The sequence below is a fragment of the Physella acuta genome, unplaced genomic scaffold (genome assembly GCF_028476545.2).
Source record: "Physella acuta isolate Inbredline_101_S28 unplaced genomic scaffold, ASM2847654v3 ptg000283l, whole genome shotgun sequence".
Lineage (NCBI taxonomy): Eukaryota > Metazoa > Mollusca > Gastropoda > Physidae > Physella > Physella acuta.
The window spans coordinates 124766-140614 of record NW_026731802.1 but is presented as its reverse complement, the minus strand read 5'-3'; the positions used below and the strand labels follow the sequence as shown (position 1 = coordinate 140614).

Here is a 15849-nt window from a genome sequence, read left to right as displayed (position 1 = left end):
ATCAGTCAGTATGTAAACATCCGCCATTGCGGTGTACATGTCCGCATTCAAAATGGTGATCTGTGCTGTGAAAGGTTGTGATACTCAAAGGGGCAGATCTAAAAGGATTCCTTTATTTTGACTGCCAAGGGTTATATTAAACCAACATGATAGACGTCGGCAATCAACAGAACGTAGACGCTGTCGATTTTTACCCAATATTAATCGAAGCTGTGTGATTGAAGCAGCGGCAAATAAAATTCGAATATGTTTTCGCACTTTGTTTTTGGTAGGGATAGTAAACAATAAATTTCATTTAAATTAACAAAAGACAACTGTTAATAAAACAAATATGCCCGGCCCTCATACATATTAATAGGAATAGACCAAAGTCTATATATATAATACAATCCCCAAGAATATTGTCTATAAAGACACAAAATTTAAAAACTATTTTTTTAAAAGGCTTGTAATTGTTACCTATTCTTTAGAAAGCTAGATTATTATTTACTAATACTATTACAACAGATATTTATTATAAAACATATATTTTCATTTTCTGAGTTCCTATTTCTTAAAAAAAATTTGCTTTATTTAGAAAGATTCGATTAAGATGTTGAACCCCCCCCCCCCCCCCCCCCCCCCCCTTCTACTTTCACTACCGAGTTACTTTAACGCCCCCTCCCAAATAGACTAATAAGATAAAAATAATATATGCCTACATAACACTACATATATTTTATATGTAGGCCGCTGGTAGGCCTATCTAAGTCTTAAAGCACCGCCCCTCCCCTTTTTAAAAAAGTGGTCCAAAAACCGAACAAACGCACGTTACGAATACAGTGGACCGATGCGCACGTTGGAGTGAGATGCGCAATCGATAATAATTTGCTTTCCTCCAGGACTGAATGTTTGCGTTGATATTCGGTTTTTTGACAGTGCCACTATTGCGACAAACACAAAATCTTAGCTTGACGTGCCCCTGAAAGTGCACTATCACGCACGATGGCTAATACTAATAGGCCTAGATCTATATATTTATATTATGAATGTACTTTGAACTTGTGGACTTCGGAATTTGCACCGCCAATACTGGCCCAGTAGCATTTTTAATGCTGATAATAAATATTGATAATTTTGAATAGAGCATTTCGAATTTAAAGAAAACACGTTTGGCAGAGGCGTGTCATCAAAATTTGTTTAGTTACTTTCCTGCAATGCCAAACAAATTCAAGCAGGGCTGAACTTAGTATTAGTTTAGTTATTTATGTTTTGAACAGAAAATTAGGCTGTCTACCCAAATTCATTACCAGTTTTTTTTTTAGTTTTATTATAATATTTAATTATTTAGCATGGAACTTTAAAAAAAAAATTACAATGCTGTTTGAAGGCCCGGGATGCATTTATTAAAATAAAGTACGAGACTTCCAAAATCAAAGACAATAATTTAGATGCGTGTTGCGATTGTCGGCGGTACAAAAAATTTGCCAATTTGGACGTGAATCTATTTATTTTTTAGTCTACACGAATGTCTATCATAGGCCTACGTCTACTTCACTTATAGAAATAGGCTAGGCTTCAAAACTACAATTTTAAAAAAAAAAAAATATATATATATAAATTTGGATACACCCTAATCACATTTTCTTGTTAGAACACAGATTGTGAAATGTTATTTAGATGTCATCCATTTATGAGGGGGGGGGGGGATCCCGAAAAAATCGACTATTGCGGACGCGTGTGGACTGAAGGGAGAGGGGGGGGGGGGGTGTTCGGGTAAAGGTGGACGTCCATATGTTGAATTTTACATCAAAATGCTTACATCTAAAGTGAAAAAAATTTAAAACAAAACTGCATTTTCAATATATGAATTAAATCGGCAATTCTCGTGTTTAAACAAAACACCAGCTGAATTTGGTGAATAAATGTATCAGGCAAGTAATTGTATACCACCCTTCTAACCCCCCCCCCCCCCAAAAAAAAAACGGCACATTTTTTACCAGGTCGAAAGGGGGGGGGAGTGGGGGGTGGGACGTCATAAATGGATGAACCCTTACCTAATTATAGATCTAAATAATTAAAATGCTGCCCGTCAGCTGAATTAAAATTAGAATCTAGGGCTAAAATAAAAATTAATTGGAAGTTCTGTATGAAATAGACATATTTCTAGTATATGATAAATTAATTAAACTTGAAAGGAATGAAATTGATTTAATATTTATTGAATACAGTCGAGATCTAGTGGTAGATTCTACATCCAAGTTCTAACTTCTTTTAAAAAAGAAATAGGCCTACTTGTTAATGTTTTTGATTATTTATTATTTATTTTAATATTATTGTTGACTCTTTGAAAATTGCTTTCAGGAGTTAAGAATTTAGAGGTGTGTCTAATCCTTTTTTTTGATTGGCTATGCAATGACCTTACTTAACACTGCAGGGTGTTAGCACACACCAAAGTTCGTTCTCTTGACTTCAGTGACAGCAGAGGCTTCAGCTTATTTTAGGGCTGATTCGCTATTCAGAAACAACTAAAATTCTTGACAAGTACTAAGAATGCTTTTCAATTGCCGCTTTTCATCACAGGTAGACTATAGTCTTTCTATTGAGTAAAATAAAATTATGTTCATAGTCTAGATCAGTAGTATTTTTTTAAAGATCTAGAGATCTAGATTTCAGTCACTATTTTTGAAGTTTTTTTTTACTTTAGCAGAGGTGTGCATAGCAGGGTGTGGGGAAATTGCGAGACGCGAAAAGCGAAATGGCGAGGCGGGAAAATGCGAGAAGGTAATGCGAGACATACCTGCGGAATTAAGGGTAAATAGCGAGACACTTTTTGCGAAAAAAGTTTTTTTCTTTTTTTTTCCATCTTTATTTAATATTATTTATTTAAATTATTTTTTTTGTTTTAAAATAAACAAGCATTTAGCCATAGGCCTACCCTTTAACACGAGTGTTGTATGTTGTTATTTTGTAGGCCTATCTAAATTTTATTATATAGATAGATACTCAGAAGATAGATAGATCTATATCTAGATCTATCTATTTAAAAATCCTAACATCGTTGCTGTGCTACTGTCATCGCCCGCTCTTGTTAGCGAGAGGAGAATCCCGTCTCAGTCGACATTAATTTTAAAATCTAGCCCGCTCATGTTTACACAAACGTGAGCTGTGTCATTGTGAATTGGTATAATCTTGTCAGCAGGAGAGATATTTTGCAACATCTATTTATGGATTTTTGTACTTGCAAAAAGTCATTTATGGAAGACCCCAAAATAACACCACCACCAAAACCAAAAAATTCAGATAAGTTCAACTTGGTTTTTAAAATATTTGAAGTAGGCCCATAGCTTACGATATAGCACGAGCAACTGATAATATCGGTGACGTCACTTTATTTTTTCCCCAAACAGTAAGCAAGAGAAAAAAACTGGGGGCACTGAGAGTTCATAAAAGCTTAGGAATAAGCAACACATAAGGGAGGGTTAATCTAGTCCTCACCTTCACATAGGGCAGTAATCGCATACTTAATTTGATGTTATTTTTTCTGACTTATTTATGGAAATAATAAATATATATATATTTACAATTAATTTATAAATAATAATATAACATTTATGGGAAAATTCGGAAAAGTCACAACCGTGAAATAAAATCTAATATAAATTAGTGTAAAGGAACATTGGAAGAGAAAACACACAGTAAGTAGTTCTTATCTCCAGAATAGTTGTATCCAAATGATGTAGGCATTTCCTTGTGCTTAGATTTATATGGTAAAAAAAGCTAGAAAAAAATCGTAGGCGGCGGCTATAATACAAAATTTCTATGCAACAATAGAAAATATGTTTGCGGCGGCAGCGGATCCGGGCACGGTGATCTTCAAAGACGGTAAATCAGGCGACCCCGGCGTTCCTCACAAAAGACAGAAGTTGATCTATCGTCGGCGGTATTTCCGTCGGTTTCGAACAAGGTGGTATTCTAAGTCGACACAAAAGATGGGGGGAGCTGACAAATCATCACTATGTCTAGCGACGGAAAAATAGGAAGTTTTAACAATGTAAACGGAACGTCTTTGAAGTCTGGACCAAATACCACTGAATATCGGGTGCGGTAAATTTTTCGCAGAAATCTTCGCATTTCAACACTACCCAGCGTATGTATCTGCTTGTGGTAAAATGCGAGACAAAAAAAGTCACGTGACCGACCGTTTTCGCGCCCTTCTCGCATTTTCCCACTTCGCCATTTCGCTTTTCGCGTCTCGCAATTTCCCCACACCCTGCATAGCATACTCATTCATTAATCATTACTCACTACTCAGTGAGTACTGAGGGCATATTATATTACTATTAGGCCTACTTCATATTCAATATTCAATTCTATTATTCTACTCTCTACTTCTAGTTAAGTTACCGTAGTATCTAGATCTAGATCTAGATTCAGAATAAAAAATTTGTAGTTAAAATTTACCCATTGGTAATCTATCGTTTTGGGTACGTAAAATCGCCCGCGACTAGTAATGTGAAAAACAGATGACTCCTTAAATTTTAATAATTTTTACACATTTTGAGGAGGATTTATTTTTTGAAAAATACAAAAATGTTTCCTTGTTTCCTTTATGTACCTGTGTTTTAATAATTGGATAAAAACTTTTCAGTAATAAATGAACACCTGCGATGTTTCCAACAGATGCAACCATGCTCATTTACTATAGCAGCCATCTTGTTTAAGTTTTTTTTCTAAACTTAACGAGCGAGATTCAGGGGGAAGCCACTCTATTTTACAAATGGCTGCTGTTTATATTGCAAATCTTGCTCGCAAATACTGCTGTTTAAAGTTAATTTCTGGCCCATATTTATATATTTAGCCATTGATTTAGGTTTATTATTCATTTATCTACAATATTTGACACAAACATATCACAATATACTTCTATTAAAGCCTTGACAATGAGGTAACTTTTTCGTACATTACTAGCCGCGGGCGATTTTACGTACCCAAAACGATAGATTACCTACCCATTTGTTAAAATACTTCCAAACATAACTGATAAGAGTCTGCAGTAATATTCAAGCACATTGTTATGGTAAAGCCAATGCCTTCCACTTTGTATGGTTGTATTTGAAGAAAGCGTATTTTATTTTAAGTGAAATTTTTTAAAGTCATTTTAATTATAATATTTAAAAAATTGACAAAATTGATATTTTGTATAATTAGGCCTTTAGATACCGGTGTCCGATAATGGAATCTTCTTTAAAAAAGGGGTGTTGGGTTGTTAGTAATATTGTAATCTCCACTAATTTTATGGTTAGAAATTAGGGTTAGGTGTATGGTAGGACGAGGGTTGGGGTTAGGGTTAGGGACAGGGTTAGCATTGAAATTAGCCAGCCATGTGTGTATTTAGTTAACTACCAGTAACATAACACCCCTTTTATAAAGAAGATTCCATTATCGGGCACCAGTGTAAACATTCTCCCGATATTTATATAATAAAAAAAACAATAGGCAGACGGTAGTAATAAAAAATTTCATTGCATCTCAAACAAGATGTTTGTAGCGGCAGGGATCTGAGGCATGGTGATGTTCAAAGGCAATATATTGGGCGGCTTCGGAGTCCCACACAAAATGTTGATAGATCATTAGCACATTTAGCGACTAAAAAATCAGGTAGTTCAATACAAACAAAATATCTGCATCTAAAATAATTGTAAATCTGGTGCAGTGTAATTTTGGCAGACATCTTTGAATTTTAACCCCACCTTGCATAAGTATTTATCAAAAAATACCATGTGACTGGCGGTTTTCTCACCCTTCTCACAATTCACTGCCTTGCCATATTGCGTTTCCCAATTTACCAACACCCATAGTATAGGCCCCTATAGATTTATACTGGCCCAAAAACATCTACAATGATCAATTACTAGGAGAAATGGAAATGCAAGCTGTTGACTAAATAATTGGAAAATGAAGATGGCACTAGATGAAGCACATTTTAAGAATGAACCCAGATTAACTGGGCGCCACAACAAAAAAAAAACAGGGGAAGACCAAGGGAGATGTGTAGATGCACAGCAGAAAAGTAACTGACAAAGGCAGGGCTATCTAGGAGGATAGCCAAGAAAATTGCCAAAGACTAGCTAAAGTGAAAAGAAATTTCTGTGACTTCCCCATGTGTCATGGGCACAGAAGGGAAAAGATGATGATGATTAGATTTATAGGCCTAAATAGTATTATTATAACACATTGAGCTGACATTATTTATTACAAAATGTATTTTTTTAAATTACATTGGTTAAAAAGTCAAGTAGTTAGTATAAATATTATTTGAACTGTTAATTAATAAACTGAAATGTACTAAAACTTTTTGAGTTTTTAACTTGTCATTGCAGTACAGAATAATTAAAAATTAATTTCTGCTATTTGTTTAGGAGGTGGTATTTATTCTGATAATGTCATAAGATCAGTTAGACTTGATAATTACAATGTTTAGGTTGTTTATAATGATGACAACTGATGTAATGATCAAAATTAACTCAATTCTCTGTCCAGGCACTCAGGGCTTTAAGTCGGAGCTATGCTACTAAGTCGGGTTTAAAAGTAAGTCATTGTTTTGTTTCCTGGTTTCAGTTTAAACTTCAACATTTGAAACTGATCATCTATATGATCTAACACACTTTTAGCTTAGAAATGAGACAAGCATAGATTTCTAACCAAGAAATATTTGTTTCCTAATGTTCTAACCACTGAAAGATTCAAATTATGACAAAACACTTTTACACTAGTGGTGCGTGTGAGAAAACATTTCCCATCTCTAGAATGTTTGTGTGAGAAATCTTGTCACATCTCCAGAATGTTTGATTCACAACTTTTTATTTGTAAAGGGATCCTCATACAGTTTGGCATGCTTCAGCATTTAAAATTTCATCTAGTATGAATAAGGGATTGCTCAGCTTTCAGTATGTAGCTTGCTTAGTCACACTATTAGTAGTTAAAATTTACTTCATTTAATTTACCTCAAGCTTTTGTTCATTCAGTTTTAAAAATAAATAAGACAGTTAAGTAGTAAAGTTCTCTTTCAAACCTGACTGTCTATGGTGCTAGTGAAGTAGATTTCATCTGTTTCCATGACCTAGGCATATGGAAGATGGTGTGGTCAGCACTATGTCCAGCTGCCTTTACTTTCCCTAACATGAGTTAGGTACCCATTAGCGCTGGGTGGACTCTACTGACTTGACCCCAGATTTCGAACTTGAGACATTCGGGTTAGCAGTCTAGCTCTCTACAGCTAGGCCACACTGTCCCATAATATAAGCCACACTGTCCCATAATATAAACATGGATCTTGCAAATATTGAAGTCTGCAGGTGAGGGGGACACATGTGGGGTTAGGAAAAAGTTACGCCCATTATTTACATGAACCTACGCGAAACACTAAGCTTTTATCAGCTGCTGGTGTATACTTTTGTCTTATTTATTGGTTAACACTTGTTATGATGCCAAGAACCCCTTTTGAGGAAGATTTTAGATGGAGTTCTTTTGTCAGGGGCCATAATATTGTGGGAATTACTGGGAGCCCTTTTGTCATTAGCCATTAGGACATCTATATTTATATATTGCTCTTTTGTTTGGGGGTGGGGGATATATAAAAGCAAGTCTGTAGGTTCTAATTTGTCATTGGTGTTATGGGTACCTTTCAGTAGAGCGAAATATCTTTAACTTTTGGTGAATCTGTCTTGCCGGTTGTACTGTGGCTGACACATATGTAGCTGACACAAATGTAAGTATGTAGGGCTGCTAAGTGTAGCACACCATAGAATGCCCAACCTCTGTGACCTTGGTGAAATATCACCTGGGGGGGGGGGGGGGGCAAGTAGCAGCTGTTTTATTTACATTTATGTTAATGTACTGTTAGTTGGGCCAAGTTTAATTCAAGCTAGGGTACGGACACATTTTAATTCAAGCTAGGGTTAGGACACATTTTAATTCAAGCTAGGGTTAGGACACATTTTAATTCAAGCTAGGGTTAGGACACATTTTAATTCAAGCTAGGGTTAGGACACATTTTAATTCAAGCTAGGGTTAGGACACATTTTAATTCAAGCTAGGGTTAGGACACATTTTAATTCAAGCTAGGGTTAGGACACATTTTAAACTTTGTTCGCTAGGTCTAATTTTATTTGAGCTCGGCCAGATCTTATTGTTGGCTCGGCCAAATTCTGTCAGCTAGGCCAAATTCGGTCAGCTAGGCCTAAGTTTGATCTTTTAGCTCAGCCTACTCGTGTTGTGCTCTAACTAAAAAAGTGAGTTGTTAAAGAAATATCCCATGAACCCTACACAGGCTATCAGATGATAAGAGTATAGATGTCAAAGCTTAGATTGACCTCCACTGATATCTGTCCCACACACATGATCTTACATCCAGTCGATTGGTTATCTTAGCAACACTTACTTGAATCATTCAATGAGTAGGGGGGGGGGGTGGTTAAGGAGGCTGAAGATAGTGATTGTATATTCAATATTTTCCTTTTTTTAATTTGTACATTTGCTGCATTGGGTTCACCTGAATAATTATTTTAGTTATTAGGTGTTACTCAATAATTATGTAAATTAGCTTGATGTTGATCAGCTTACACTAAAATAGCAAAGCTTTATTAACATTACATTTGTCATGTAACAAAAGTTAAAATTTTCTTGTACGTACGCTTGTGTGTGTGACTGGTGTTTTAAAAGTTAACATTTTCTTGTACTTATGTTTGTGTGACTGGTGTTATAAAAGTTAACATTTTCTTGTACGTACGCTTGTGTGTGTGACTGGTGTTATAAAAGTTAACATTTTCTTGTTCGTACGCTTGTGTGTGTGTGACTAGTTAAACATAATTAATGTTGTACCACACAGGAAGTTGTTATTGTGAGCGCTGTGCGTACACCAATTGGATCTTTCCTGGGCTCCCTATCTGCACTCCCAGCTACAAAACTTGGGTCAGCTGCCATCAGTGCTGCTGTCAAGAAGGCAGGTTGGTGGGGAATGTCAGTGTTCTAGTCTAGTCTAGGGAATGTCACTGTTCTAGTCTAGGGAATGTCACTGTTCTAGTCTAGGGAATGTCACTGTTCTAGTCTAGGGAATGTCACTGTTCTGGTCTAGTGAATGTCACTGTTCTAGTCTAGGGAATGTCACTGTTCTAGTCTAGGGAATGTCACTGTTCTAGTCTAGGGAATGTCAGTGTTCTAGTCTAGGGAACGTCAGTTGTTTAGCGAATATAACTTAATACATATGTATAGCCTCTAGGGAATGACGCTATTTTAGTCTAGGGAATGCAAGTTTTATAGCCTTAAGAAAATGTCAGTGTTCTGGCCTCTAGAAAATGTCAGTATTCTGGCCTCAATGTTAGTTCTGTGATCACCTAGTGTATCTTGTAACTTTGTCACTGTCTGCCTGATTCAGGAATTGCTCCAGAAAATGTCAATGAAGTATATATGGGCAATGTTCTGCAAGGTCGTCAAGGTCAAGCACCAGCCAGACAAGCCACCCTTGGAGCAGGTGAGTTCACCATTAGATGTTGGTGTCACGATTAGATATTGGTGTCACTATTAGATGTTAGTGTCACATTCTGTTGTTGGTGTCACCTTCAGCTGTTGGTGTCACCATTAGATGTTGGTGATGTTGGTGTCAACATTAGATGTTGGTGTCACTATTAGATGTTGGTGTCACATTCTGTTGTTGGTGTCACCATCAGAAGTTGGTGTCACCTTCAACTGTTGGTGTCACCATTAGATGTTGGTGTCACATTCAGCTGTTGGTGCCACCATCAGCTGTTGGTGTCACCTTCAGCTGTTGGTGTCACCATTAGATGTTGGTGTCACCGTTAGATGTTGGTGTCACCTTTAGATGTTGGTGTCACCATCAGCTGTTGGTGTCACCATTATATGTTGGTGTCACCATTAGATGCTGGTGTCACCATTAGATGTTGGTGTCACCATTAGATGTTGGTGTCACCATTAGATGTTGGTGTCACCTTCAGTGTTGGTGTCACCATTTGATGTTCGTGTCACCATTTGATCTTGGTGTCACCTTCTAACTGTTAGGCTAACTTTAGCTATAGTTTAGTGGTGAGTTTTGCTAGTGGAGATGAAAATGTATTGTCTCCCTCCAGGTCTGCCCATCTCCACCCCCACCACAACCATCAACAAGGTCTGCGCCTCAGGCATGAAGGCCATCATGCTGGCATCACAGTCTCTCATGTGTGGCCACCAGGTCAGTCCAAACTTGCTCTATGACAGGGGCACCAGGTCAGTCCAAGCTTGCTCTATAGCAGGGGTGCCAGGTCAGTCCAAAACTTGCTCTATAGCAGGGGCGCCAGGTCAGTCCAAAACTTGCTCTATGACAGGTCACAGTCTCTCATGTGTGGGCACCAGGTCAGTCCAAGCTTGCTCTATGGCAGGGGCGTCAGGTCAGTCCAAAACTTGCTCTATAGCAGGGGCGCCAGGTCAGTCCAAAACTTGCTCTATAGCAGGGGCGCCAGGTCAGTCCAAAACTTGATCTATAGCAAGGGTGCCAGGTCAGTCCAAAACTTGATCTATGACAGGGGTGCCAGGTCAGTCCAAAACTTGATCTATGACAGGGGTGCCAGGTCAGTCCAAAACTTGATCTATGACAGGGGTGCCAGGTCAGTCCAAGCTTGCTCTATAGCAAGGGTGCCAGGTCAGTCCAAAACTTGATCTATGACAGGGGTGCCAGGTCAGTCCAAAACTTGATCTATGACAGGGGTGCCAGGTCAGTCCAAAACTTGATCTATGACAGGGGTGCCAGGTCAGTCCAAAACTTGATCTATGACAGGGGTGCCAGGTCAGTCCAAAACTTGATCTATGACAGGGGTGCCAGGTCAGTCCAAAACTTGCTCTATGGCAGGGGCGTCAGGTCAGTCCAAAACTTGCTCTATAGCAGGGGTGCTAGGTCAGTCCAAAACTTGGTCTATGACAGGGGTGCTAGGTCAGTCCAAAACTTGCTCTATGACAGGGGTGCCAGGTCAGTCCAAAACTTGCTCTATGACAGGGGTCACTATCTGTGTTTAACGTCATTTATTTATCATTATTTTTGCTGAAAATCGTTCCAATAAAATTGTTAGCTGACCCATGGTTTAGCGAATAGGCTTGGACACGTAGTTAGCTGGCGCCTTGTTTAGCATAAACCTAATTTTTAAAAAATCATGTGTATGTGATAGTCCACTTTTAAAAATTCTTTTTTTTCCGTAAGTTTGTCTTTGATACAAAAATTTTTTCTGTGTAAAAAAAATGTTTCTATAAATGTATATTGGAAGCATGAAATAATATCCTGCGTGTAAAAAAATGTTTCTATAAATGTATATTGGAAGCATGAAATATCCTGCGTGTAAAAAAAATGTTTCTATAAATGTATATTGGAAGCATGAAATATCATGCGTGTAAAAAAATGTTTGTATAAATGTATATTGGAAGCATGAAATATCCTGTGTGTAAAAAAATGTTTGTATAAATGTATATTGGAAGCATGAAATATCCTGTGTGTAAAAAAATGTTTGTATAAATGTATACTGGAAGCATAAAATATCCTGCGTGTAAAACAAAATATTTGTACAGGAAGTGATGGTAGCAGGAGGTATGGAGAGCATGTCCAACGTCCCCTTCTACCTGAAGAGAGGAGCCCTGCCCTATGGGGGCATCAACCTGGAGGTACCTGAGTTTTTATAACTTGACTGTCCTACCTATCTATCCCCTCAACCATTTCCTGTCCCGGGCATCCATGTTTTGTACTTCCCCACGGCTGGGCAACCACTGCACTTTAAAAAAATAAATAAAAATAAACATAAGCGGTAACAAAAATGAAATATACAAAGTTGGTCTGAATTTATTATGTGGGAGTTAAAATAGCATAATAGTATTCTAATTTTTAAAAATTGCATCAATCCCAAAAAAACTTTAAACAAAAGGCTAATACTAGTATTATTTCTATAAATTTATTTTAAATGCTAAATAAAATTCAACATAGTCGCTGGAGCTACTTTCTTTTTCAATAGTTACATTATAAATAAAGCCCAATTCAACAGCAGATTTTATTAGATTTAATTTAACTTATTATATTGCCCAAAATTTAAAAAAAAATGGCTAACTTTAGATAAATCGTAGAAAATAAGCAATTTGAGATAGAACAACAAGATAACAAAATCAAATAAAAACATATTTTCTTCTTCCCCTGGTATTACCTCACATAAAAAAACATGCTGTACATATTTCAAATGGCTGGGAGCACATAGAACTGTACTTTAAAGGGTTAAACATAAAAAGATTACACTAATTCCTGAGCTAATCCTAAATCAACATTAGCTGACACAGCTAATTGATGATAATAGACTGTTTTTTTTTTGGACATGATGGCAACGTTTTTCGCCTAGTTCTGACTTTGATATTTCCTTCACCAGGATGGCATTGTGTGTGATGGCTTAACAGATGCCTACAATCACTGTCACATGGTAAGGCTATCTCCACAACTTTTCTTCATACACCCACTGTCACATGGTAAGGCTATCTCCACAACTTTTCTTCATACACCCAGTCACATGGTAAGGCTATCTTCACAACTTTTCTTCATACACCCACTGTCACATGGTAAGGCTATCTCCACAACATGTCTACCTACAACCTCTTTCACCTAAAAACAAGAACTTTGATAAATTGAATTTTTCAAAAAGTTGAGCTGACTAAAAATGTTTTGGAATGTTTCTTATTCTTGTTACCGTGGAGATCTTGTGTATAAATGTTCCCATAATCCACCAGGGCAACTGTGCAGAGAACACTGCCAAGAAGTTTAACATTGGCAGGGAGGCGCAGGACGAGTTTGCTGTCAGAAGCTACACACTCAGTCAGAAATCTGCGGCTGCTGGAGTCTTTGCACCGGAAATAGTTCCAGTGGAGGTGCCCCAAAGAAAAGGTGAAGTAAATTTTTTATTGTATCACTAGCAGCCTAGCAGTAAATCCCTAACCCAGCCGGCTAGACCAAGTCAGATCAAATATTGTAACCCAGCCAGCTAGACCAAGTCAGATCAAATAGAGTCCTGCTGAATCCTAATCCAAGACATTTTGTTTGGCCATTCTACTTTTTATATTCGGGTGGTTGTATTTTGGACTGTGTGGGTTGAATGTGTTTGGGTGTTAAGTTTAGACTGCATTGGTTGGTTGATGTCTTTGTTGGTTATTTTTTTGTTTTTTTTTAATTTCCAGGGGATCCAATCAAAGTTGCTGAAGACGAAGAATACAAAAAAACAGATTTCACAAAGTTTAAAAATCTGAAACCAGTGTTTCAAAAAGAGAAAGGTAATGTTAAAATCTAAACTTCATCTTGCTAGTTTTGGTAGCATCAAATGAAAAATGTTTTTTCAAACAAACCTAATTTAGGGTGTCAAATAAGATTTTAAACTTCAATATTCATCTTGCTAGTTTTGGTAGCATCTAATGAAAAATGTCTTTTCAAACAAACCTAATTTAGGGTGTCGAATAAGATTTTAAACTTCAATATTGTTCAAGATGACGTAAACAATTAAAAACTATATTTATTTACCAATTTTAATTATCAAATTTAATTGGTAGCCTAAAAAATGAATTGTGAAAAAACGTGTTTGTTTTTAAATGGCTGATACTCAGTCATACGGAGGGTTAGTTTTTAAAAGCTTAAAAAGTTATTTCCCTTTCCCAGGAACCGTAACTGCAGCAAACGCCAGTACACTGAATGATGGAGCTGCAGCCCTTGTCTTGATGACTGCTGAAGCTGCCAAGAAATTTGGAGCCAAACCTCTAGCCAGGATAGTCAGTAAGTCTTTAGTCAGTATAGTCAGTAAGTCTTTAGTCAGCTGCCATTAAGTAAGGATATTTCAGCTACTAAAATCATTTAGGCTGTAAGACCTGTACTCTATCTGTACCACCATTTTATCTGTAAAGCTAGCTTTGATTACTTTGAATGCCATCTGTAAAACCACCACTGGTATCTAAGTTTAGACCACCATAAGACATTGTATCAAAATTTAGACAGCCATAAGATATTGTATCAAAGTTTAGACCACCATAAGATATTATATCAAAGTTTAGACCACCATAAGATATTATATCAAAGTTTTAACCACCATAAGATATTGTACCAAAGCTGTAGACCACCATAAGATATTATATCAAAGTTTTAACCACCATAAGATATTGTACCAAAGCTGTAGACCACCATAAGATATTGTATCAAAGTTTTTTATTTCAGGTTTTGCTGACGCTGCCATTGACCCCATAGATTTCCCAACTGCACCAGCCTATGCTATCCCAAAGGTTTTTAATAATTTATACTTGTTTTTTGCTGGGACACTTTTGTGTGTAGCTGTGGAAGTTTGACTGTAGCTGTGTAGCTGTAGAAGTTTGACTGTAGCTGTAGAAGTTTGACTGTAGCTGTAGAAGTTTGACTGTAGCTGTAGAAGTTTGACTGTAGCTGTGTAGCTGTAAAAGTTTGACTGTAGCTGTGTAGCTGTAAAAGTTTGACTGTAGCTGTAGAAGTTTGACTGTAGCTGTGTAGCTGTAAAAGTTTGACTGTAGCTGTGTAGCTGTAAAAGTTTGACTGTAGCAGTGCCCATCTGTATGATGACTATTCTATCTCCACCACCCAGCTGTTCGAGAGCTCTGGGGTGAAGAAAGATGAAGTGGCCCTGTGGGAGATCAATGAAGCTTTCAGTGTTGTGGTGCTGGCCAATGTGGAGATGTTGAAGCTGGACATCAACAAAGTCAACGTTCATGGTGGTGCTGTCAGTATTGGACATCCCATTGGGTGAGTTCACTATTTGACTCAAGTCTCTCTTCCCATCATTGAAATCAATTGCAGGTTAACCCCCCCCCCCCCCCCCTGTATGTCACTCCCCATAAAACAATGTTCCCTCCATCCCCAGAATGTCAGGAGCCCGCATCACAGGTCACCTGGTACACAACCTGAAGGCTGGAGAGTTTGGTGTGGCAAGTATCTGTAATGGAGGGGGCGGGGCATCCGCCATCTTGATACAAAAGCTCTGATCTGTTGACATTTTGTTTGATGTAATCTTAGCTGGTGGAGCATTCTAGAACTTTTCTAGCTGTGTGAGCTAGTACCAGACAATGAGTGCTCACCTTGATGTGATAATATTTGAACTGGTGTGAATGTGAGAGCATGGGATGTTTTTTCTTCAGTTTAGTGTGAGGGCTGAAAGATCAAATACAAAATGTAGGGTGGTTGTGTGAAGGCCACCTACTATAACATGTCATTGTAAATGTTTGATCCTAGTTATTGTGCCATATAACATGCTTATTAAATGCAATTCAATTAAAATGTCATTTATTGTGTATAAAATTCATGTAAACAATCAGCAGGCTAGCCAAGTGATTTGTTGCATACCAACATTTGTTGGATATAAGGCCATAAACATTTGAACAAATCTATTTTTTCTTTATAAAAGAAAAAAATATTGAACAGAAAGAAATGTAAGTACACATGCTGCCATCTAGTGGGTTGCTAAGAAAACATAAATTACTACTGACCACTGTAGAAAGCTTATTTCATCCATACAAATGGGACACGTCAATTATAAACATTGTTCTAACTATACTACAATAGTCCATTTATAAGATGGCTACTCTAAGTAAACAAAGTGAAATTTTTGTCTGTACATTATACAGTGCTTAATCAATTTGCTACTCCCACTTAATTGGAAGACATTGGGTCACACATGACTGCTGGGGCATGTCACACATGACTGCTGGGTCAGTTGAACAGGTCAGACATGACTGCTGGGTCAGGTGGGCAGGTCGCACATGACTGCTGGGTCAGTTGAACAGGTCAGACATGAC

The 15849-nt window shown here is 37.4% G+C and overlaps 2 protein-coding genes across 6 annotated transcripts in view; one reads left to right on the top strand and one right to left on the bottom strand.

Moving 5' to 3' along the window:
- Positions 1-2399: 2399 nt before the first annotated feature.
- Positions 2400-15332, top strand: LOC131939545 (acetyl-CoA acetyltransferase, mitochondrial). The gene is made up of 13 exons (XM_059297925.1): positions 2400-2562; positions 6523-6570; positions 8870-8987; positions 9416-9511; positions 10125-10225; positions 11587-11679; positions 12426-12476; positions 12781-12934; positions 13225-13317; positions 13697-13810; positions 14246-14310; positions 14643-14800; positions 14919-15332. The coding sequence occupies exons 1-13, from the start codon at positions 2533-2535 to the stop codon at positions 15037-15039; spliced, it is 1242 nt and encodes a 413-aa protein (XP_059153908.1). The 5' UTR covers positions 2400-2532; the 3' UTR covers positions 15040-15332.
- Positions 15321-15849, bottom strand: part of LOC131939544 (mucin-12) — a 75421-nt gene continuing 74892 nt past the window's right edge. For 4 of the 5 annotated variants that reach the window (XM_059297921.1, XM_059297922.1, XM_059297919.1 and 1 more), the window contains exon 14: positions 15321-15837. The gene's annotated coding sequence lies outside the window, so the exon portion shown is untranslated. The remainder of the gene's footprint in view (positions 15838-15849) is intronic. The other variant, XM_059297920.1, reaches the window with a different exon arrangement.

Excerpts from the sequence above, each read along its gene's own strand:
- LOC131939545 (XM_059297925.1), top strand. The coding sequence starts at position 2,533 with ATGCTTTTCAATTGCCGCTTTTCATCACAG. Across the intron at positions 13,318-13,696 it reads AGTGTTTCAAAAAGAGAAAG|GAACCGTAACTGCAGCAAAC; the intron begins GTAATGTTAAAA and ends TCCCTTTCCCAG. Across the intron at positions 14,311-14,642 it reads CAGCCTATGCTATCCCAAAG|CTGTTCGAGAGCTCTGGGGT; the intron begins GTTTTTAATAAT and ends TCCACCACCCAG.